Raw genomic sequence first — 25,532 nt, 5'->3', positions numbered from 1 at the left:
AAACAAAAGTAATGAATTTGAAAAAAAAATGCTGTCAATGGTGATGCACTGTTTGTTTAATTGAAATCAAATAAAAACACGAAATGTTTAGAGATTTCATGATTCATTTTTTCAGATGGTGAAAGAATGTTATTAACTATAAATTATACCAGGGGCTTGTTCAACAATTGCATCTACATGCAAAAGTTGTATTATGAGAGTATTGAGTGTTTTCTGTCAATCATTTTTGTCAATTATTTTAGTCTTCATGAAAATTCATGAACATTCATAATACCTTGAACTCTACATTTTTTCTGTCTTTAAAATGAAAACTACCAATATTCATATATATTCATCATTTGTTCATGAACTACATTTTATGAATATATTCATGAATAAAGTTCGTGAACCATCTTTATGAACCAGTCATGAACCAGTCATGAACACATCATGAATGTTCATGAACGATTCATAAAAGTTCCTGAAATTATGAATTTCACCTCGCAGGGGTAATTTGACAAAAGTTGAAATAATTTATAGACAATTATTTTTCAAAAAGAAGAACGAATATATATTTTTAGCGATTAGAATCGGACCAATAAGCGGATTTAATCAATGTACTTGAACTACTTTATTTACTAATAGTTACATTTCCAATGTCTTTGTCCGAGATAAAATTACAAATTGACAATGTACTTTATTTCCCCATCAATGTTTTGGCGCGGTTAAAAAAATCACGTGCAGGGCGGGACAAATAGCTAGACAGAAGCAGGGCTTGGAGCACGTGGAATCATTTGGTGGAATCAAAGCATGTAATATAAAGAATAACCAGTCTAGTCGAACTCTCAAACGGGGGTATACCCCCAAACAAGGGTTTTCCTTCCCTTAATGCAACGCTCGAAAGTCAAGAACGATAACTCTTCTTATTTAAAAAAAATATATATTTTTTAAAAATCACAAACATGCAAAAATGATTCGTCTACACCTTTGTTTTCAATTTAAAAAGAATAATAAATTACTTTTCGTTTCTTTTTACCTCATTTCTGAAGCACAAAAGTTTGTTTACAGGACAGAGGAAATTCGGACGGGCACAGAAGAAAGTGTCGAAAAATAATTAATAACATGTTCATTACACAAAATTTGTAATACCGGGGAACGGAATTATATGTAGTTTAACTTTAAACAAAACATTGTTTGTTTATTCATCCGTTTTTATTAAATTATGCATAAAAAATCTAGTTGTATCAAACATGGAGGTCAAGGCACAGAATACGCTAACTTTGGGAGAGAAAAAGTCTCGATTTTTACAATAAACATATACTTTTTCGCAATACAATCTCTTTAAACATCTTTAATCTATCAAATTTGAGTACATACAGAGCTACGAAATAATCCATCACTTTGCACAAGCATATTTTGTGGACCACACGTTTTTTCCGTGAAAACGGCACTTTTTGAGTGTCTGCGCATGCGCCGTACCCCCGTTTGAGGGTACGGATTTCCAACATCCGTTTACCCCCGTTTGAGGGTTCGACTAGACTGATACCCAGATAGCATGAGGACATTGGCCCAACGTTGGCCCAACAATGTTGGTTATGTTGGGCCAATGTTGGCAATTTACGTTGGCCCAATGTCCTACTGCTCATTGGCGCGCCGTTGGCCCAACATGTTGGGCCTATGTTGGTACAATACTGTTTGTTTATTTGTCAACGTTGGTACAACGTTATTCCAACATACCAACGTCAACGCAATATTTTGTAACGTTGGCCCAACGTTTGACCTCAGTTCAAAATATAATCATGACGTTGGTCCGACGTTGGTCCAACGTTGGTACAACGCTTTTGTTGAAACGCCAACGTTGGTACAACGCTATTCCAACGTACCAATGCTAACCAAATATTTTGTAACGTTGGCCCTACGCTGGACCTCAGTTCAAAATATAGTTATAACGTTCGGCGATGATTCAACGTTGATACAAAGCTGTTTCTTGAAATATCATTGGCACAATTATTCCTCAATACAAATGTCTTACAAAATTAATTCAATTCTGTAATTTTTATTTCCCAGATTATATGACACAATTAATTTCACCATGATTGGTCAAATACTTTTTTCCTCCTAAAATGTATCACAATGTATTCTTTGCCACTTTCACTTTCATTAAAGTATTCCATGGAATGTAACTAAAAGAGGGAAGAGGTAGAAAGTTCAAGGTTTTCCAAGTACATTCCACATCACTATGTCCACTACTAAATATCGCTTTGATATAAGAGTCTTCAAGTTCTACTTGTACAGTTCTGAAAGGTCATATTTCACTTATCACTTTTTCTGTTGTTTATTTGTTCTTAGAATCCATGTTTTCCTACACATATAAATCAGTCCCTTCCATATACAGAAAATGCCACATCAATAGTCTCAGAGTGAAGAGGGTTTTTCCATCCCGGCATTTCCTGTAAACGTTAAGATTGTCATCAATCAAAATAGTATTTTCAAATGTTCATCAGCATCACACATATTTTTAAAGCAATCCTTAAGATTGAATTTCACATTATTAATATAAATACAAGATAGTTACTTACATCTCACTGGTTAACATTCTTGCGTTCACTTACAGATCCGGACATATCTGTTTTGTTCATGCCCGCCAATTCCTATAAAAATTAAGATCGTCATCAATTAAAATTGTTTAATCAGCTACCCGCTACCAATAATTTGAAAGCCTACATGCAGGCCATTACAATGTTGTGCATTTCACATTATTAATTATTTCAATAACAAAAACAAAAGCTTTACTTACATTGAAAGGATTAAAATTCTTGCGTTCACTTAAACAGAAACATACGCTTTGCATTGATCAAGTGCGCGGTTAGACTGGTACCCTGACATTGGTTCACGGGCGCAAGCGCCCTAAAAAACCTAGCGGCAGCGACTGGAATCAAGGGCAGAGAACCAGTGCTAGTGCGCGGTTTAAAAAAACTGAATAAGATGACGGTTTCCTTGGAGACCTATGAGTCACCTGCCGAGCCAGTGAATTTCACCAGTGACCTATTTATTTTGGAGCCCAAAACATGCAAAACACAAAACACAGCACTTTAAATTTGATTCAATGATGCTAAATATAGAATCTACCAAGATACAAAATTACTATGTGTAATTCAGAGACTTATAAGGATTGTCTCATATTTTCCATTCAATATGATATAGATCACATGTTTATAATGAGTTGCTTATATCATTACCATCGATTTACAATAGACAAATCTAAATTGATGAATACTTTTCGCAACATTGGGCCAACGTACGTTGGACCAGCATTTCATCTCAAACATTACAGGCTACCTGTACATGTACTAGTAATCCCAATATTCCTACTATTGGACCAACTCCAGTTCAGTCCAGCACGCCCAACACAGAGCAATGAATCATTATATTGTCAATATTTATTAAGCTGGGCCAACGTTGGGCCAATATTGAATAACCAACAATAAGTGGCAATGTTTTGTGTCAACATGTACTCAGTTAGACCTACGTTGGGCCAACATTTCATACTCAACACACAATGGTCTTGATCCACGTCAACACTTACTCGGTTGGACCTATGTTGGGCCAACATCTTAATATCAATTCTCTGTAATTATCAAACAATATCAATAATGCTTGGCCACGCTACATTTTCAAATTCTATGAAACTTTTTGTGTGTACTCACATTGTCACATCATTAATGGTTTTATATTTTTTTATTTCAAAAAATGTCTCGTTGCCATGGTAACGGCACCTATTGTTTCCCCTGTAAATTCTTCATAAAATTTGACCAAAAAACATGATTTTATAGGTTTTACTGAATAAAAATGAGCTTAAAAGATACAAGAGAATTGGAAAATCTACTTTTGTTTCAAAACTACCATTATTCCTCTCTAGTATAACAACATAATTTTTTAAAAACTGTAATTCTACATAATGGCTTAACAACGCTTAGCTTTGGGGATTTTGGCATTTTGCCAAATTGAGAAAATTACCATTTTAGACCCTTTTTCAAAGCGATTTTTTAATACTTTGCACACTGATTTGAAATTCAGGAAACAGTGCATTGTATAGATGGTATATAAGTTAGTTTAAACACATTAAAATATTTATGGGACACTTAAACATTTTTTTAAAAAGCTGATGAAAAATTACCCAAAATCTGCAAAATTTCTGTATTTCAAGGAACATACGCACATTTCATTAAGTTCATATAGAAAAGAAATGTTCCTTTCTACCTGTTTTGATGTCATTTACAGTAAAATTAGTCCATATCTAGGAGAAGTGTCATGTAAAAATATTCACATCCCATTTCCAAGAGCATTAATACATGTAAATATGTTCTTAGATAGGAGAACTGTGAACACCTGCACAAAATGCCCCCCCCCCCTTTCCGTAAAATTGACAATTTTGAAGTACATGTAGACTAACCAGGGCATGTTTCAAGTTTCCTGAAACTATCCCCTTAGATTGAAACTAATATGAAATAAAATTTTCCCCATCCATTCTCTATTACTATGGAAACAGGAATGCAAGATTTGTTACCATGGAGACAGGAATACCAGATTTTCAACCAAAATGGCTGCGTTTAACGAAACAATATTCCCAAAACTACACTTATTTACTCTTTTATAAAACCTGTGTAATGAATTAAATGTGAATGTGAACTAAATTTTTTGGCATCTTGAATTTGCATCTTTATGATGTTGCAAAAATATAATACATTTTGTAATGCTATGTCAAATAATTGCAAAACTTTGTGGCTTTTACTTTTTCAAGATTTGGTCAAACTTGAAAAATTCTGAAATGAAACTAAAACAAGCAGGACATTCATAATATTTTACTCATTTCAACTTGTTACTTTGAATAATTATTTATTAATTTCATGGGCAACTGCAAACCACAGATACTTTGAATGAAGTCAAAAATTTACCCCCCCCCCCTTCTGATTTTTTATTTTAAAACTTATGAAACACGGCTTTAAACTTGAGAAAAATTACATTGGTTTAAAAAAAAATCACATCCTCTTGGGTAAGTTATCTTGGATTTAAACATAAATATCCAACAATGGAAAACTTTAAACATAGTGTTTGGCATATAATTTAATAATAATTAGGTTTGCAATGGATCTTTTGTATTCTGTAAAGTCAGTTGAAACAATGCCCCCCCCCCCCCCAATGCAAACCACAGATACTTTGAATGAAGTCAAAAATTTACCCCCCCCCCTTCTGATTTTTTCTTTTAAAACTTATGAAACACGGCTTTAAACTTGAGAAAAATTACATTGGTTTAAAAAAAAATCACATCCTCTTCAGTAAGTTATCTCTTGGATTTAAACATAAATATCCAACAATGGAAAACTTTAAACATAGTGTTTGGCATATAATTAATAATTAGGTTTGCAATGGATCTTTTGTATTGAAACAATGCACCCCCCCCCCTCATGAGACACTGTCCCCCACAAGTATCATTTTAAGGAAGTTCTTCCTTTCATTTTACTAGGTTCCTGCCAACATCTCATCACACCAACTATATCAATCTCCTTTTCTTTTTTTTCACATGTAAATATAAATTCTGAAAACAAGAGAACTTTTCGCTTTTTTTTATTTTTTATATATGCAACATTTAAAGTACATGTATTCTCAACTAAGGTACACATCATAAGATTTACACGACAAATTCTACTGTTTCTGCTGCTCTGAAAATCTTGTCTCTGATTTTTCAATTTTAGAGTTTTTGTTGGTCAGGCATGTACCAGTAATGACCTACATTGACATACGCAAGTAACACTGATAATTAGTTACTGTAATGAGAATTATGCTGAGTTGAGTTTTTTTGGCAAGGTACAGGATAAAGCTTGATAAGTTCTAAAACATATTGTTATACAGCATAAGATTTGAGGATGCCATCACATAATATGATAAACATGTTCCTATTATATTTGAACTTTGACATCTCAAACACTGATATCTTGAAGACAGTGGGTACAAGTATGTTGAAGAAGGTTGGAATTCAGCTTTCACTTGCCTGGTTTCAAACCTAAAATATGGCATCCCTTCTCAACCTGCAATGGTAAATAATTCCTGCATTTTCCAATATACACTGATTTCAAGCTAATTAAATGTGTATGTAATCCTTTAGAAAGTTGTTTTCTTTATTCTAGTATAATAATTCTTCTGTTACTGGACAGGTATTAAATTTTGTTTGAAAAAAAAAAGAAATAAGCAAGGTTTAAATTTAGATATAAAACTGAAATATTTTTTAACAATTTAAGGACAGATGATACAAACTTTTGTCAAAGAATTCATACTTGCCAACCTCCAGCATGTAAAAATCTGGTCATGACCAGATTTGGAAAGTAAAAAATCTGGTCATAACGCGTAACGACATTCAAGATATATTTACCATGATTAAATACATATATACAAAGTATTTGAGAATTCTTTTATTGAAAAAGGATTTAATTTACTATGACAAAAAAATCATAATTTGCTTTAATTTACATGTTAAAAATGAAAATTGAAGGTTTCATATTTCAGTACTGACCTGAAGTAATTGTGCATTTTTTTTAAAAAGCCTTTTAATTCAGTTTCTGCTAAATTTGAAAGTATACGAATTTCAGTTTTGAAGTTGTTTTTCCTCTCTCTTAATTAGTTAACTACTGCAACATGTTTTAAATTTGAAGTTAGGCCTACACTGTCTTTGATCACTTTATTTTATCTAGAATGAAAGTTTTTTCCCCCAAGATTCCTTGATATGTACATAAATATCATTTCTCTTTTTCTTGGTTCAATCAGAGACATGTGTTTGGTTCAATTTGTTCGTGTTGGCCCTGATAACGATGTAGTTCTATCGGAAGCCATTTTAATTGACTTCAAGCATTGATTTGTCAAAACAACCCAGTTAATTGTTTACACCTGCACAGATAATTATTCCATCGGCATTGTTTACGTAGATCTAAGCTTGGGTTGTAACTGGAAGTTAAAAGTGCAACCTAATTTACGAACCAAATCCGGAAATCGGGAGATTTTCGGGTTGTTCGGCAAAAATCGGGTGATAAGCATGACCCGCCGGGTCATAAAAAATAATCGGGTTACGGGTTGAAAAATCGGATGTGACCCGACGAAATCGGGTGAGTTGGCAACTATGAGAATTTGAAAATAACAACTGGGGTCATGTTTAAATCAGTAAAATTAATAACTTTCTTCAAGTACTTTTTAATTTTTAATTCATATTTGCATAAAAATGGAATTTGAAGTGAAAAATATTTGTATAGATTAATAGGGATAGTTTCAAGAGGGCAGACTTTTGAACATCACAGAAGGTTTACAATTTCTTAATATTCTAGAAATTTATTAATAGCATCATTAATTTGCAATTAAATTATGCCAAAAAATATATACCAATCCAGGCATCCATTTTTTGTTTGTATCATCTGTTCTTAATTTACTTTCATATTTTAAAGAATGGTTACCTTGAAAAGAACAAAATCTAGGCTGTCCACTTTCTTGCAGAGTGCACTTGAACTTCAGTCATGGCCTATTTGGTCCTGTTTTGGTTTACTGGTCTTACTTTTTCTTTATTCATCTTATATGGTAAATCCTTTGATGAAAAAATTATGAAAATAATTATTTTCCTAGGAACATGATCAAAAGGAAAATTCATTTCATTCATACACAGACATGTTCATGTGTGTGATCATCTTACCAGTAGTGAATATTTGCCTGAGTATCAAATAATTTGTTTAGAATATTATAAAACATGGTCAGTGTGTACAAAACAAATATCATTATAAATCAGAGGTGAATATTCTACATGTACATGTATATAGTTTTATTATACCCTCCACTTGAAAAGTGGTAAGGTATACTGTAATCGGTATGTCCGTCTAGCTGTACGTCCATCTGTCTGTACGTCCGTCTGTCTGTTACGCTTTAGGGTACCCATCTCTTATTATCCGCACCTCCTCTTATACAACTGCAATGAGTGAAATTTAATGAACCTTTCACAGAATCTTTATTACATATTGCCATTGTGCACCTCCTATTTTACTTTTTGATTCGACACATATTTTGGGTTTCCCGGCCACAGTAAAACATGGATTTGTCATCAGTTATAACCATATGGGAGGAAGGGGGTATCATTTAGTGAGCTCATTGCTCACAGTACCTCTAGTTAAATTTTGTTTTAACACTAACACATATGTACAAGTGTACATATATATTTTTACATATATATTTTTTACTGTTTGCTCTTTGAAAAGATTATTATTATTCACACAAAATTGAACTATAGATTATACAGTACCGGTACTTCACTGACAAATGAAAGAGTCTATATAAACAAAAATAACTCAATATTTCCAGTGCATTCTTAGCCTAGATCTATTTTGTCAATACATATAGCACAGTTTTGGACATATATAATAAATTTAAAGTTTAAAAGATAGAAGCTATTACATAAAACAATGACATCAAAACAAACATGCTGTTTTCCTATTTTCTGCTTATGAACATCACATGACCATATTTTGCTGATATATAGAATACTGTTTAAAAAACTTAGCTACTTTGTGCTTGTGCTCACATATTATAAACGTTTGATGCACTTTTTTTATAGAAACAAACTTGCTCTAGTTAAATATTTTAATAACACAATTCTGTAAAATATGTGCCTAATGCCAATAAAGAATTGAAATAATAGGATAAACAATGAATGAAAACTGACAGAAGTGGAAATTTATATTATAAAGATAAATCATGTTCACTTAAAAGTCTCTCTCAGCACATCATAAAAAGTAAACCTACTGAATGGCACAGATTTCATACAATCTCTATACAGACATTTATATTTCGGGGGGGGGGGGGGGGGGAGTTCAGCTGTATCAGCAAGTGATGTTTATATGCTTCAAATTCATTTTTATTAATAAAAATAATTAATTCATTGGTCAGAAAGTCAAACTGTCAAAAGGTATAGTTCGCTTGATTTGATAAGGACCACTGACCACTACCGTGGTATAACAACTGTGTATTGTAAGGCAAATAAAATTAAGAAAATATGCATTTGTTAATCTTGATATTTTTGTAATGCTCAGTATATACATAAATTTACCTTCTGTCTTCATTGTTTAGGATGTCTAGCCTTCTTTTCTTCTTCCAGACTGTAAAACTTTGATGAGATCTTTCGCCAGAAAATATTCATTGCTGTTTACTAAATACACATTATACCTCCAAACGTTAGAGAGTAGTTCAAGGGAAGTAATTAGGAAGCAAAAAATGCTTCAAAATGTAGAAAAAAGTAATCTTTATCTTTGAATTCCTTTTCCATCTTTGAGTCTCCCACCAATATTTTACATATTTTGATATAATCAAATATCAGCCTTTCATAATTAATTATTACTAAATTTGTAATCAGTGTGCCTTTTTTGTTTTAAGCCTCCAAAAACTCCACTAAACCAATCACATATCTGATATGTTATAATATGTAAAATGGCCATTTACTATTGAGACATTAAATTAAAACTACAGATATAATTACTTTAATCTGTAGTATTAAATTTAAATAATGAAAACATATTAAGTTATCCCTTTTCATTTCTGGACACAGTTTTTCTTGATAAGTACACGTTTTTCAAAATTAACGAAATTGAGAATTTTGCACCCCGTTTCTATGGCAACCAAGGTTCTATTTCATAAACCCACTTTAGATTTTACAATTAATGACATAGCTGTTTAAAATTATTATAAAAAAATCAAAATGTTTTTCTATGCGTGGCCAACCAATTTTGATAATTACAGAGAATTGATATTAATGTTCAACACCAAGTCGCTATAGTTTTTGTCAACATGTTACTACAATGGGCCATTATTGGGCCAACACCACATGCCCAACACCGTTGGTTTAGCTTTCATGCCAACGTAAATGAACGTTGGACCAACGTTGGGCCAACATCACATGCCCAACACCGTTGGTTTAGCTTTCATGCCAACGTAAATGAACGTTGGACCAACGTTGGGCCAACATCACATGCCCAACCAGGCGCGTAGCTGCCTATACGCAAGTACGCAAGTGCGTACACATCATTTTCCAAAAAAAAAAAGAAAGAAAGAAAGAAAGAAAGAGGGATAAAAGAAAAGAAGGAAAAAAGAAAGAGAGATTTTTATTCGGGAAAAAAGAGGCACTACCCATGTTTCAAATTATTTTGCGTCTTATTGTTTGGATTCAATTTTTTTCAGCATGTCTGCACATTCAAATTTAGTCCTTTATAAAATCAATTCCAAAAACATCTTTCAACATTCTTGAGGAAAAAAATTGTTAAACCAAAATGTTAATCCGCGTAATCACGATTATCCGGACAAATATTTGATAAGGAAAGCGATCTAAGGGACTTTGATCGAAAGAAAAATTTATAAAGGTTTTGGACGACTATCCAAGATTTTTAATTTCCGTAGAGGTAATGAATAAATGTCGTTAAACAACTTAAATTATGGTGAACAAAATAAATAATAATATAGCTTCTTTTACTGATGTTATATACCAATTTAAAGAATTATATTATAATTGAAGCATTCTCGAATCGTTTCAGCTATCAAATACAGGGATTTTTCACTACCCCGTGTAGGGCCGAATATGGGCCTCATTCCCAATTGCAAAACCCCTCCCTTTTCCCCAAAAATGAACTGCATATGTTCAATTTTTGAATGCTGAAGAACTTAAGAGGTAAACTTTATCATATTTCATGAAATACAAACATGGTCGGGTTTGAAATTTGGGTAAAACTTTATTATAATGTTCAATTCTCTGATTCATAGTTCTATAATAACTATATAAAACATCAATTTTATTCATCTTAGTGTTTATTTCTTGAAAAACATCATACAATAAGATTTCCCAATTAGTGATAAAATGTCGTTAAATTCCCAATTCCAAGGGCCTGGGCCCCATTCCCAAAAGTGAGTGGAAAATCCCTGAAATATGAAGGTAATCAAAAGACAACAACACCCCCCGTTTATATTTTGAAATATTTAAACTCCAATGATAACGATATTGAAATTGCTACTCTGTTTTATCTTGATACACTTGGAAACTTTTTTCCAATACCACAATATGCGTAAATTAATTTGATAAATTATCCTTCTCTTCCCGAAGTATCAATGGAAGCAGTATATCTTATAGCTAAGTGTTTGCTCGAGAAAAGTGATATTATTGTGATTTCTTTTGCGAGAAAATGACTGAAAAATTTCGTAAAATCCAGGAGCTTCCGGGGGCTTCGCCCCCTGGGCCCCAACCAGGGCTTTGCCCTGGACCCACTGGGGGCCTCAGGGCGGCCCCCAGACCCCCGACCGTTTTCTGCGTACACTTCGTTTCCATGCTGGCTACGCGCCTGCCAACACCGTTGGTTTAGCTTTCATGCCAACGTAAATGAACGTTGGACCAACGTTGGGCCTACATATGTTCCCCAACGCCAACACTCTACCAACCATACAACCAAAAACCAACGTTGGCCCAACGGAGTCATGCTATCTGGGTAACAGCTGTCTTATTTGTTTAATTTCATGATGATGATCAATCGATTGGCTTGCGTGATAATTTTATGCATGAACGCCTTCGGCTTGTATGCAAATTACATGTATCACGCAAGCCAATCGATTGATCACATCATGAAATCGAAAAATAAGACAGTTATTCCTTAAATAAAACATCTATAAAAGTCTTAATTAATCTATGATTTTTAATCTAATCTAGACGTCTTATTCATAAGGTTTTTAATAGAAAGTGTACAGGTACATGTAGCAACTTATCCGGAGATCCATATTTTATACCACACCGGTTCTACAATTAGTGTCTAAAAGCCATTTCCAGTAAGCAGTCAACGAAATCATGGTAATATTATGCACAGAAGAATTTCTTTATCTTTACTATATCGTAAGACTTAAAAAACATTATGATAATTCTAAGGACACACTAAGAATTTATATGGCCAACAGTGTCTCATAAAAATCATCATAACAACGGACAACCGTCGCAAAAAATGTAATCATTCTAAACATGCTAAATTCTCTGAAGAAAAACCACTAAGAAATTTGATTTTATTGTGTATTTTATGCTTAGTGTTAAAATTTAAGCGCAAAAAACTTAATGAATACGCTGATCGTGAAGAACTCGTCTTTCTGTCTGTAATTAAGTACAAAATTTTGAATATCAACTTTAAGAAAGCATCCGACAATCGAAATTATGAAACGCACGCATTAAAGACTTGGATGTTTATGCTGCGGTGACGGGCTACATTTGTTTTTGTTCGCCGCAGAAAGGCTGATATAAAAGTTCAAGATAAATAATAAGAGCTCAAATGTATGGCAAATGCATTTAGTTTTAACTCAGAAATCAATCATAATGATCCCTACTCAAATAAAATTATAATGATCATCAAATCAAACTGTAGTAGTTTCTCCAATTGCGGGTCACGCAATCTCGTGGCATGAACATGTCAAAATTCTATGTACAAAACCAATCGACAACCATGTATTTACCTTGATTATCAAAAGTATTCTAACAGGAAAATATTTTTTCTAAAAATTAAAATCCAATTAACCCTTCAAATGCATTTTTCAAATAAAAGAATTTAATTGTATTATTTTAAATCCTAATACATTTTTTTCATTCTGCATACTGCAAATTGTTTTGTTGTAATTGTTTTAAAAATAATTTAAACATATTTCTGTGGTTGTTTTACTTTTTTCCCGAGCTGCATGAATTGTTTTATGTTTCAACATCATAAAAATCGTGTTCCGAAACGTTCCATGAAAATTACACGACCGTGAAGTCACATGACCCGGAAATGGAGAAAATGATTCGTAACTAGGGAAGTTTAAGGCCTTGCTGAAATACCCCTGTAAATATTGTTCCCGTGTAGCTACTTTGAAAACGAAAAGGTGTTTGGATGACTGTCTATTTGTTCTTTCAATACATATATTGCATAAAATATAAATTGAACAGATTTACAAAATATCAACGAAACACCCTGACGTGACCCGGAATTGGCGACTTCACTGTATCTCACTGGTAAAAATGTAATAAACAGTGATACAATGGAACCCGCGATATAATGAGAATCGAGTATTTAATGAAAAAAAATTAGCAGTGATTTTAGAGAAACTCAATCTTAAAAAAAGAAAAGTAAGTGATTAGAAATAAGGCCTACCATGATTAGACATTATGCCTTAGCATTAGTTAAAAGTTTAATTTTTTAAGATTTACATGGCCCTGCATTGAAAAAAAATGTTTATTATAGACTTTGTTTAGTTTTTACATAGATTGACTGGGTAAGAATTAGTCAGGAACCAAATTCACCGGTTGCCTCATCCTCTTTGCAAGATGGAAGGCAGGAAAAGGACACACTCCGATGCGGGTGAAAGTGTGAATAGTCCAACGCCACACGACAGTGACACTGAAAAGTCAACAACTACATTAGAGAGTTCAACAACTACATCATCATCTGAACCTTCGAGCAAAAATGATTCATTTTTTCCAAATAGCACTTCCAAATGGAGGCGATCTGATGTAGACAAATTGGGAATAAAACTCTTGTACAGGGCTTGTGCGATGGACGTTGTATATGAATGGGGGCTATATAAAATGTTTAGAAAGGATGTAGTTTCAGAAGAATTGAATACTGTGGAGGAAATTTTATATGTGTGTAATTCAATTGAAGCGGATTTCACATCGTTTGAAGAATTACAGAGAAAGTTTATTGAAAATCCCGCGATATGTAATGAATTCCTTCCAACAGAAAAGATGCCCAATGGTATTGGATTGTGAGTATTGCCCTTATACAAGATTGTCATTCATATACAAAATATGATGAGAAATGAAAATTTTGTGTGAACTGGGCATATCTATGCTGATTTTTTACTAGGTTTGGGTCACTCACCCAAGTTGGATAAACAGGTTATGACCAATCTCCCAAACAGGATATACTGTAAATGTTTTACTTTTGGCGATGTATTCTATTTAGCGCCTTTGGTGGAACGCAGAGTCCGCTAAATTAAGTACATCGCTAAATGCCATCCATAATTCTAGAAAAAGATGTAAAAAAAAAATAATGTAGCGATTACTAGTATTTGTGAAATGAATACCCAAGTATGAATATGTTTAACTCTTTATTAATAAAATATTGCATAAAAATTAACAAAAAATAAATTACGTAAAAGATATGAAAATAAACATTTTTTTTTCACTTCGATCATGCTGACAGGTATACGAATCGTGCAACAGTTATGACACAATGTCCAATATTCCAGCTTTTCTGCAGCCTGTTTTAATCATGTCTGTTGTTATTTTCTGATAAGCAGACACAAGCCATCCTGCATGTAAAGGTATTAATTTTGATAAGCTCAGGTCTACGTCAAGTTCCTCAATTGTTTTACCCTCTGTCAAGTTCTTGTCAATTTCGTCAGCATACCAGCTAGGTCTGAAATGCGGTTTTAACAGATTTTTGAACGTGTCATTACGCATGAGATCTAAAGGCTGTAATTCCCCAGTGCATGAGGCTGGTACGAATCTAACTTTTATGTCATTCTGGGACAGTTTATTCAAAAACGATTCACATTGATGTGCTTTGAACACATCGAATATGCATGGAGCATGAGCATTACATCTATTTAACGGCAGGTCTTCACAAATTCACTCTATATAAGGAACTAAGATTTTGTCAACATATTCTAGAATGGTAGTTTCATTAGACCAGTGGTTTTCTGTGTGTGTTATGTGCCACTTCTCTGGATACTTATTTAATAAAATTAGGGTACCTTTTTTTTTGGATAAATAACATTGACACCAAAAATTTCATTAACGAATTCTTAAGCTTGCCCATATTAGTTCAAATGTTAAGTGCAAATGTTTAATATTTTTGTTTGATAATAACAGATGTTCATCCCGCTTTGAGGAGTTTCAACAAAAATTGGAACTTGTTTTAAGAGAGGAAATTGAAGTGAACGATTCTGTCTCAGAATCCAACTTTCAAACTTTATTTGAGGACTTTCTCAAAATATGTGGCATAATCACCAGGTAAATATGCATTTTTTTACTATATTTAGTTCACTTAAGTCAAGGTTTTGAAATATGAAGTTGAAAAATTTTTATTGAATTTGTTCAAATTCCCAGGTAGTGCACATGTATATAAGTTTGCTCAAATCATGACGGTAGTGTAGGACCAATTACTAAAAGATTTTAAAATGTTAAGGAGGATGTAGGTGAAAAAATAAACATTCTCCAAAAAAAATGAATTACATGAAATGCTTGTTTTGTGTTAACATGGAAACAGATGGCAGAATGATGAAATTCCAGAAATTCCCGATTTTTTTCCTTCAAAATAAAAAAAAAAATGTAGAGTCAAGTGCAAAAATAGGATTGGTTGGGTAGCAGGAAACATGACTATTATTTTTTTTTTGCCAAGTATATGATGCTTTGTGGCAACGCTTTTTGAAAAAATTTTTCAAAGTGCATAAATTTTTTTTTTTAAGTGCGTTAAATTGTTCATTTTGGACACACTCAACGCACTTTGAAAAATTTTTTCAAAGTGCGTTAAGAATGCACATAAACATTTTTTACCATGGAGGCATTTAACGCACTTTGAATAAAAAGATATGTATGAAAATAAAAATTCTAGACTTAGATTTTAGTAATAGAGGAAATCAAATTGTAATAATTATATCTTAAAAAACTTTTTAAAATTTACATGAACTCATTTAATTTCATTGAGAACAAGGAGAAGACGATTACATGAAATGGTCTCTCATCCCAACTCTTTTTTTTCTTAAACATTGTACATAGCTGTCGGTAGCAAATTGAAAGTTGACCCCACAGGAAACACCAATTTTTAATGCATACATGTACATATTACACATATCTTTGCAAAATATTTATATGCCTACATGTAACCACCCTTTCCGGTACTGATGCCTATGCTACACCCAAATATATGTGTTTACATAACTGGTATGACGTCAAAAACTTTCAATAGATTTAAGTTTACATAAAATGCATGCAAACTTGAAAAAAATAAGTACAGTAAAGCATTTAAGCGAGAAAGAATTTTCAAAGTATGGAAAAATCAAAATCTCTCACTTTCACATCCTGAAGTGACTTCTGTGTTTTTATCAAACAGGTTCAATTATTTATCATACCTAAGATTTGCAGGAATATTGACAAATCCATACACAGTTTTTCAAAGTGCGTTAATATGGTCCATAAAACTTTGAAAAAAATTTTATTTTTTCAAAGTGTGTTGACTTGGTCCAAAATTTAACGCACTTTGAAAAATTTTTTTGCGTAATTTTTCAAAGTGTGTTGTAACAATGCTTCATGAATGACACATTTTGTTTTTCTGAGACATCTGGTATAGACTTTAATTTTTTTGTGTAGAATTTCATTTATAGATACAAAGAGATCAGCCCTAATGAAGAAGTGTATTTTATTTATTCATGTTTACATGGCTCTTCCACTTATTTTTAGGCACCAACCTGATATTGCTATAAAAAAGATGAAGGTCAAGGGTGAAATTGTTTCTTCAGCACCAGATATATTATGCTATGGTTTGGAGGGGAGAGTTTTATGTGTTGTAGAGGTAAAAACATTTTATCTTGTGACTATTTCTGTCTTAAAGATTCAAGTGATCTGTATATTGCTTTCCTTTTCCAGTCCTGTTACTTGTTTAACAAAGTGTTTCTCTCAACAGCAAAATTGGCCAAACTATTCATCTATAGGTGTATTATAGGTGTATCATGGTTGGGCAAAAATGCACTCTCAGAGTCTCCAATATTACAGTTAAGTTTAGCCAATTGAGACATTGCAGTTGGAGAAAGAGTATCATGCATCCAAGATTTTATTCACTTTTCCATTCAGAAAAAGTTCTTTAAGTTTGTATCATTGCTTTCTTGTTGTATGACAGAACAACCATAATTTGTTTGCACATGTTTATTTATGGTCAACTAAATGTTTGTAAAGGTCTCGTATATTAATAAGCACTTATTTGACTAAGATGCATTCTAAAATTTAAAACCCACCAGTTCAGCTGAGAAAAATCTGGAGTAATATGTTGGAAGAAAGACATTTTTATTTTCAGGATTTGTAAAATTTAGGGTCGGTTGAATTCTATCCAAAAGAAAAACACTTTGGTCTTAGATTTATTTACATTTTGAATGAAGCTAGAAAGCAGGTGACACATGGATTCCTTGGAACATTCTAGTTAGAATGCAAAATTCTGACCAAGACAGATCAGTATTAGGTAATGGCACATCATTCTTGTTATGTGCCCTATTGTTAAGACAAGTTGTATCATATGATGTATTATCTGTTTAAGTGTTATAAATTAAAATATACACTGTATAGTTACACGACAGGAGGTGTATGTACATGAAACATTATAAGAAATGGAAAACTTATTGAAGTCTTTGTATGAAGATTGACAGGATTTTCTTGCACTCTTAACTGTTTTTGTTAATTGAACAATATTTGACGGACATATCAAGCTGTGGCAGGACACTTTGTTTACACTAGTTCTACAGTAGGGCCATGGTTACCCAGATGAGCCTTATAAACATGATAAAGGCAGACATAATTTTTAGATTTTCAAAAATATATTAGATAAGTTATCCACATGATCCAGATAAGAAAACATATAATTTAATCAAACATTTGTTTTTGTCTTGGTACACCTTTGGCGCACAGGGTGTGAAGTTAGGGAGAAATGACAAAAAAATAACTTAAACAAGTTATCGTTATGTTGAAACTCTTTTAGAGATATAACGTGTTTGAGTTATTAATGCTAGGAAAAGTAGGTCAGAAGCAAAGAGAGGTAACTCATTGTGACAAAAAATAACTTACTTGAGTTATTTTTGACAATAACTTGTTTGCATTATGTCCCTGACTGATAGTCTAAGAGCAGTTTAACTGTACATCATGTACATTGTAAATTTTCATACTTTAGAATTTAATATCATTAAATATGAAGGAATAAACTTGATACAATGAGTTGTTGGATGATGGATGGGATAACTCAACACATAATTTACTACATGTATAAAGAAACAATAACTGAACTAAAGAGATGAGTTCAGTGTACAAAAGATATTAGAAATTTCCGTCTTTCATCATAATTTAAAAATTTAATATATTTCAGACAAAAAAAAAAGAGATGGTGCATTTGTTGTAATCTGAATGTGCCAATGGGCCTGGCAATCATAACCTATGGATATATTTCTTGCTAGGATTTGTAAAGAGGCATGATGTAACAAAACCTTGACATAGTGAAGTTGGGGATGAAAATGTGCTCAGTCAGCTTGTATTATTCTCTCTGCTTTGTTGTTTTTATTTTCCACTGTATTTTTTTTATATTTTCAGGTTAAAAAGAACATAAAAGGTGAAGATACATATGGTAGTCCTGTAATCAAGAAAACATGCCATGCATCTTCTGAAGTAGATCCCGGCCTACCAGATGCCCTTCTTGCTCAACATATAGGAGAACTGTTGGCCTATCTTGACAAATCAGTGACACATATGGATCTTTGTGGAAGTGTTGGTAGAGATATTCTTGGATTTACGGTTGAAAAAACACAAGTATGTTAATTTGAATAATACTCTATATTAAGATAATATTTTTTACAACCTAATTTTCTCTATAACTTTAAAAATAGTTGAAACCAGGAAAAATAAAAGAAGGTGATAAATTTTCAGATCCACAAAGATGACCTTAGTGGATTTTTTGAAGGAAGAATTCCCACTTTTAGAAGTTTTACCTTTCAGCATATGTAATATTTGCAGTAAAATACATTAAAACTCAATGAGTACAAACACAGATGTATAGCAAATTTACAGATATAGCAAATTTGAATATGGCCAGGGCATATAGTGTTTATTATGTCTAGCTTCCATCCATCTTCCCTAACATCCTTCTTTTGTCCTATCACTCTTTTTGTTTGGCGAAATTTCAATGAAACTATTCAAGGTATTTTCATCAAGCTTCGTATGCTGATATATATTGATGAGGGCTTTTCAATTGCTTCAACATTTTTGATCTTGACCTCACTTTTCTTAAATAAGTAAATATCTCAATTTAAAATAAATCAAAGAATATATTTTTTATCAAACCTTTAATATGAAGTCATTTGACTTATTATTATATGATTAGATAAGCTTGAGTTAATGGTACATACAAATATGCACCATGCTTGGCTGCAAGTTAAATTTTGAAAAATAGGGCATCATAAATCCAGAGTGGCGAGTTGTTTTCTGCTGATTTTGTGTAAAATTGTACATTAACACATTAAAAGCTATCATAGTAAGCTTGAAAATTTTATCGAGTTATGCATCATAAAAATTGTATTGAAAACATGTAATATTTTATGAGGTCACCTGAGTCACTCAGGTGACCTATTGCTATCTGTTTTTGTCCTTGGTCATGTGGGTGTTTGTAAACATTTCATACTTTCTACTTCTTCTCAAGAACTACTAGGCCAATTTCCACCAAACTTTCCACAAAGTATCTTTGGACGAAGATGATTTAAACTTATTCAAATGAAGGGCTAATGTCTTCTTCCAAGGGGAGATGATACAGAATTAGTGAAAAATCACTGAGAATTATATGGGCAAGTAGGGCTGTCACGGTTCCAAAATTTTTCGGGTCGGGTCGGTTCTGATTTTTTTAGGTTCGGTTTCGGGTATTTCGGTTCGGGTAATTAATGGAATAAAAGCTATTGATTTGTATTATTTTCAAAAAGAAAAAGAATATTTTCATTTAATCTTCGAAATAGCAACATTTTAACTAGTTTTAAGTAGCTTCCTGACTAGACAACAATTGTACCATATTATTTAAATCACCTTATAATTGCAATGTATTAAGAAATCTCTCGTTTTTGATGCCATTTTTATAGTAAAACCTACACTACTATACAAATCCGAACCGAACCGAATTCCGGAAAAACAGAACCGTACCCGAACCGAATGAATTGTTCCGCGGTTCCGGGTCATTTCGGGTACCCGTGACAGCCCTATGGGCAAGATATTTAAAAATCTTCTTCTCAAGAATAGTAAAGCCATGATGAGTCATATTTGTATTGAAGCATCTTCAGGTAGTGTAGGTACAGGTTTGTTCAAATCATGACCCCTGGGGTAGGGCCACAATGGATGATCAAAGTTTTATAATACATAAAACTTTAGAAAAATCTTCTCCAGAACCACTGGGCTAAGAAGGATGAAATGTTTAAACATCTTCAGGTAGTGTAGATTCAAGTTAAGTAAAATCATCATCCCCAGGGGTTGGATGGTTCACGATGGATAATGAAAGATTTACATAAGCTTATTTTATCACTTTATTTTACTCGCATTTTCTATGGATCTTCTATGGATTGTTATTTTATTCTCAGGTGACCATTAAGGCCCTTGGGCCTCTTGTTAAGAGCCATTCTCTGTAATGATTTGAAATTTTGTATAGGAGCTGTGGCACTCATAGTCTCAGAATTTCTCCAAACTCTCTATGGTAAAAGTCATTGATACCTTAAACTGAAATCAGGCAAAAATTGGTTGCTATGTTTGATAGTTACCATGGCAACATGTCTTAAAGTTCGAAAAATGGCATTTTTTAACATGTTATGAGCCCCATAGTTAACATTTGCGGCAAAGCAACAATTGGCAATGACTGTTTCCAAAAGTTGAAGGTCAGATGTCTCAAATGCATGATAAAAAGTTGAAGGTCAGATGTCTCAAATGCATGATAAACATGTTTGGTAAATCAACTATTACATACTTACTATGGTAACAAAGTATTCAAAAGTAAAAAAAAAAAATGTTCATTGAATTTTATAAAGTCATACACGTAAAAATAAAAAGCAATTATAGGATGAAATGTGACCAAATAATAGAAAAAAGAGCCTTGAAACATTTACCAAGAACAAAATATGATATTTCATTTTGGTTGGCAATGGTTGCAAAGGTTTTTATACCACAGAGAGCCTTCAAAGTAACACTCTGTATGTTTAAATCTTATCCTATCTTTTAAAAAAGCACATTTCCTCATAACTAATGATCAATTTTTAAAGATGTTGGTATGCTCCTAGTTTTTCCATTTGAAAAAATTCAGATTAGATTAAAAAATTCAGATTAGATTCTTTAAATAGAGCGTTGCTATGGAAATAAGCAGAAAATATATGCTTAAAAACCTGAAAAATATTTTCGTTTCTTGGATATGTACCCTTAAATGTAGATTCCCAAAACTTTTATGATTGATATTTATTAACAGTTATCCGGACTTTTAATTTTGACAATCATCCAATCTCTAAGTGGATGGAAGAAGTTGGCACACAGGGTTTAATTTTGATATAAAGTTCACAAAATAGAACATTTTACTTTCTTGGTAACCATAGCAACAGTGTTGTTTTCTTTATCAAATTTTATCAATATATGATATTCAACTTCAGTTCTAACAGATAAGTACTACAGTGTATTCAAGCTGAGTCCTTTAATTTGTTTCTTGATTATATGGCAATTTAATTCTTAATGCAGCAAAAAATAATTCACTTTTAAGCACTGGTACTTTTTTCCTATGGTAACACTGTAAAGTAGCAATTATACCCAATTTTCTTATGATTTTGGTGTTGCAAGGACCTAAGGATGCATATTTGCCAGTCTTGAATTTTCATGTTTTTCCTCAAGACAGTAGCATTATCCCAATCTTAGTTACTAGTTTTACATGGTTACACTGTGTTACCATGGCAACCATAAAAGTTATTTATAGAATAATATTGCTTATACTTATATACTAAAGGTCACATTTTCATTGTTTTTCTTAAGTCGTTGATTGAGTTTAAGCATGTAACACCTACCATTAGTGAATACGGAGTGTTTTTCAGCATATTTCAGTATTTTAAATGTATTCCAAATGCACCCTTGGTTACCGCTTACTTAGAGATATATTCTAAACAGTTTCTTTACAGGATAAGCGACATCAAGGTGTCATGTTTTTGTGACAGTGGTTTGTTTGCTTTTTCTAGTTTTATTAAGCCACAGTCAGGATTTAAAGTGGCTGAAAATCTCGATTTTTCAAACTTTTCCGGCTGTTGCCATAGCAACCGAGACACTTAGTAATGAAATTTTGTTTGATATTTGTTTCTGGTGTCAAGTACTAAGAATGGGTGAAGTTTCATCAAAATCGGTGACCATGCGTGGCACCGAAGTTTAAGTGGTTACAGAGAATTGCTATCAATTACACCTCTTATAATTATCACTCTCGTTGAAAAAAAAAATTCAATTTTCTTTGTAGGTGACTGTTACACATCTAGAGTTAACTGAACTCAGCTGGGAAAAAATTCAAAATACCACCAGAAAGGGATCACTTAAGCATGTGGAGAAACCGGTTCTTCACTACAGTCGACAATATGACTTTTTGAAAAAATCGGATAGACAAGAATTGTTTAAGGTTATTCTCCATATAAAATTAATGCATTTTGTTCATGAAAAAGTAGCAGGGCAGAGAAAAACTAAGGGGACAACTAACATCCTGTCTAAAAAAAGATTTTGACAAATCACCATCATTAATGCTGTATTGAAATAGACAAGAGGTATTTTTTGGAGTATTTCAACCAAAGAGTAGGTCTGGGTGACCTATGTTTGAAATTTTTTGGTTGTATTTAGATATTTCAGATACCACCTGTATCTGAAGTAATTTGTATTAATTTCCTGACCCGAATTGTTAGAACTTTTATATGATATGTTTCTTATATAATATAAGATTGTAAATTGTTCAAATCATAGTCCTCGGGTGTAGGCTTGGATCACAAAATAGGGCTGATTTTAAGGGGGGAAATGTCTCTGACTAAAAATTCCACAGAAAGGGATAATAAAAAAATGAAATCTGATGAAAAACTACAACAGAACCATTGATTTGCAACAACCCATTTTCATCTCAAGAACCACCGAGCCAATTTCAACCAAAGTTGCACAAAGTATCCCTGGGTAAAGGGTATTCAATTTTATACAAATGAAGGGCCATGCCCTTCTTCCAAGGAAAGATAATTATGAATAAGTGAAAAATTAATGGCATCATTTAAGAACCTTCTTCTCAAAAACAACTGTGCTAGAAAATATGAAACTTACGTGGAATCATCCTCAGGCAGTGTGGATTCAAGTTTGTTCAATTCATGACCCCCTGGGGTTGGATGGGGCCACAATGGGTGATCAAAGTTTTACATAGGAATACATAAGGAAAATTCTTTAAAAATCTTCAAGAACAGCAAAGCCATGATTTGTCATATTTATTTGGAAGCATCCTCAGGTAACGTAGATTCAATTTTGTACAAATCATGACCCCTGGCGGTTTGGGGGGGGGGGGGGGGGCACAGTGGGCAAGCAATGTTTAATACAGGAATACAAAGGGAAAATCTTTAAAAATCTTCTCAAGAAAAGCAAAGCTATGATTGGTCATATTGATATGGAAGCATTCTCAAGTAGTGTAAATTCAAGTTTCTTCAAATCATGACACCCAGGGGTAGGGTAGGGCCACAATGGGCAGTCAAAGCTTTACATACATAGAATACATAGAAAAATCTTTAAAAATCTTCTTCTCAAGAACAGCAAAGACATTTATTTTTATATTTAAACTTTTCAATACTGAATTGATATCTGCTTTTTCGTAGCCAAAGTGCTGAAGAGAACAATGTGGCCCATGTGCCTCTTATTTGACTTTTTGTAGAAATATAAATATTTAATAAAGTTGTGTTGTTTTGACCAGAAAATCAAATTTTTAAAGCATTGAAAAATTACATGTTTGTTAGGATAACTTAAGTGATACATCCATAAAAGTTATATGCATTGTATAAAGAAATTATGAAATTAAGAATATACTTTCTGAATGTTTTGAGTATTACATAAATATTGATAATTTATTGTCTACCTTTTATATTTTTGTCACATTAATTGCATTGTACAGATAATGTTGTATATTATCAGGTTCACCATTCTTTAAATTTATATAATTATGTAAATGTTTATGACATGAATAATTTCAATTGTTAACACAATGTGAATAATAACAAGGCAGCTTCCATAGCCAATGAATTAATATATGTTTAATTGGTGTAATACATGTCATCTTAAAAGTAAAATGTGTTTTTTTTATAACCATTTGTCATCTCTAATAAATCCAAAGGAGATGGATGAACTTAGCGTGCAGAAAGCCCAATAGCTTCAGATATATGAATCATATTCAAATTGTGAATTAGTATTTAGAGTAAAGTTCTCATCGTTGATTTTTATGAAATCATGAAAGTTTTGAGGGAAAATTTTCGGTAAAATTTATTCTTTTAAAAAAATATATAATTTGGTATCCATTAGGTTCGAACAATGGCAATAAAAATCCTGAGTTGCATTCTCTAAATTAGGACTAAGTTATATCTTAGGAAAGAACTTTTTCCTAAGTTCATTACTTATCCGTTTCACTCACCTCGTCTTATCTTAGGATATTCCTAAGTTATGTCGTAACTTTAGTACAGGTAAATCGATGACTTAGGAAGAAACTAAACATTGCGGCTGCATATCCAAGATTTCTTATGGAGAAAGAGAATGTGTTTGGGTAGAGAAATCCAATGGACTACTCGTATATGGATGATTGTGTTCTCTCCAGTTTAAAACTGCTTTACTTTGCATGGAATTACTAGGATTTAATTAATAATTTTTAATGTGTCAAAATTAGTCCAAGATATATAAAAATGTCCGTTCATTTTGGGGCACTAGAGCTGGCGAATTAAATGGCACACATGCTGGAGTAATTCCCCATCATTTGAAGAGCACGCCTTTGTAAACAAAAAAAGAACATGCATGATTTGATCCATTATTATACATGCATGCATACATTACGTTTATATCTACAGGTACATGTATATTTATTAAAGTATATAGTAATCGGTATGTACGTTCGTCCGTCCGTCCGTCAGTTACGCTTTGGGGTACCCATCTCTTAACCGCAACTCCTCTCATACAACTGAATGAAATTTTTTAATCGATATTAAACAAGAATTTGAAAAAACGAAATTTTACATTAATGAAAACAGTTGTTCACTTTCGAGAAGTACGTGATTCTTGATGAACCCCAACCAAGCTCCGGATATATATCAGTACATGTACATGTTTCTCCCAACAATTGTTGGATCTAATCTCCTTTAGGACGTTATTATAATATATATATATATATTTTTATATTAATAAACGTTCACGTATAAATGTGTAAATGTGTTCAAATAAAGACTGCTATACTTAGCAAAATGTGATTATTGACAGCCAGATAGTTCAGAATTAATATTATTTAAACCATATCGCAAATTAAATTTGCAACTTTATATCAATTTTAAAGTTAGGTACGACTGATAATTATCAACTTGACTTCAATGGCATTAAAACTACAGCCATTTTTAATTCCTATATTGCTAATAAATTTAGAAATAAAGGGGAAACTTATCATTTCGTTATAACGAGATAACTAACTCGT

At 32.5% G+C, this 25,532-nt stretch overlaps 1 protein-coding gene and 2 long non-coding RNA genes across 4 annotated transcripts; 1 reads left to right on the top strand and 2 right to left on the bottom strand.

Moving 5' to 3' along the window:
• Positions 1-1,919: 1,919 nt before the first annotated feature.
• On the bottom strand, positions 1,920-2,848 carry LOC134265549 (uncharacterized). The gene is made up of 4 exons (XR_009991775.1): positions 2,777-2,848; positions 2,559-2,630; positions 2,296-2,429; positions 1,920-2,265 (listed from the first exon to the last, which is right to left on the bottom strand). It is a non-coding gene; the product is annotated as an uncharacterized LOC134265549 (long non-coding RNA).
• Positions 2,849-5,949: 3,101 nt separating this feature from the next.
• Positions 5,950-9,196, bottom strand: LOC134265548 (uncharacterized). The gene is made up of 3 exons (XR_009991774.1): positions 9,113-9,196; positions 7,476-7,603; positions 5,950-6,065 (listed from the first exon to the last, which is right to left on the bottom strand). It is a non-coding gene; the product is annotated as an uncharacterized LOC134265548 (long non-coding RNA).
• A 3,910-nt stretch (positions 9,197-13,106) lies between these two features.
• Positions 13,107-23,233, top strand: LOC134265556 (uncharacterized). 2 transcript variants are annotated; one of them, XM_062747777.1, is made up of 6 exons: positions 13,107-13,177; positions 13,304-13,815; positions 14,927-15,067; positions 16,514-16,625; positions 18,410-18,616; positions 22,314-23,233. In XM_062747777.1, exons 2-6 carry the CDS (start codon positions 13,376-13,378, stop codon positions 22,569-22,571), a joined length of 1,158 nt encoding a protein of 385 aa, XP_062603761.1. In that variant the 5' UTR covers positions 13,107-13,177; positions 13,304-13,375; the 3' UTR covers positions 22,572-23,233. The 2 variants fall into 2 exon arrangements, with proteins under 2 accessions (XP_062603761.1, XP_062603760.1); XM_062747776.1 differs by having other exon boundaries at positions 18,401-18,616.
• The last annotated feature ends 2,299 nt before the right edge of the window (positions 23,234-25,532 follow it).

This window comes from Saccostrea cucullata, unplaced genomic scaffold, assembly GCF_032062105.1.
Source record: "Saccostrea cucullata isolate Sc308-1 unplaced genomic scaffold, CSIRO_AGI_Scuc_v1 ctg2109, whole genome shotgun sequence".
NCBI lineage: Eukaryota > Metazoa > Mollusca > Bivalvia > Ostreida > Ostreidae > Saccostrea > Saccostrea cuccullata.
Note: the sequence above shows the minus strand (reverse complement) of the source record. Positions and strands in the feature narration are given on the sequence as shown.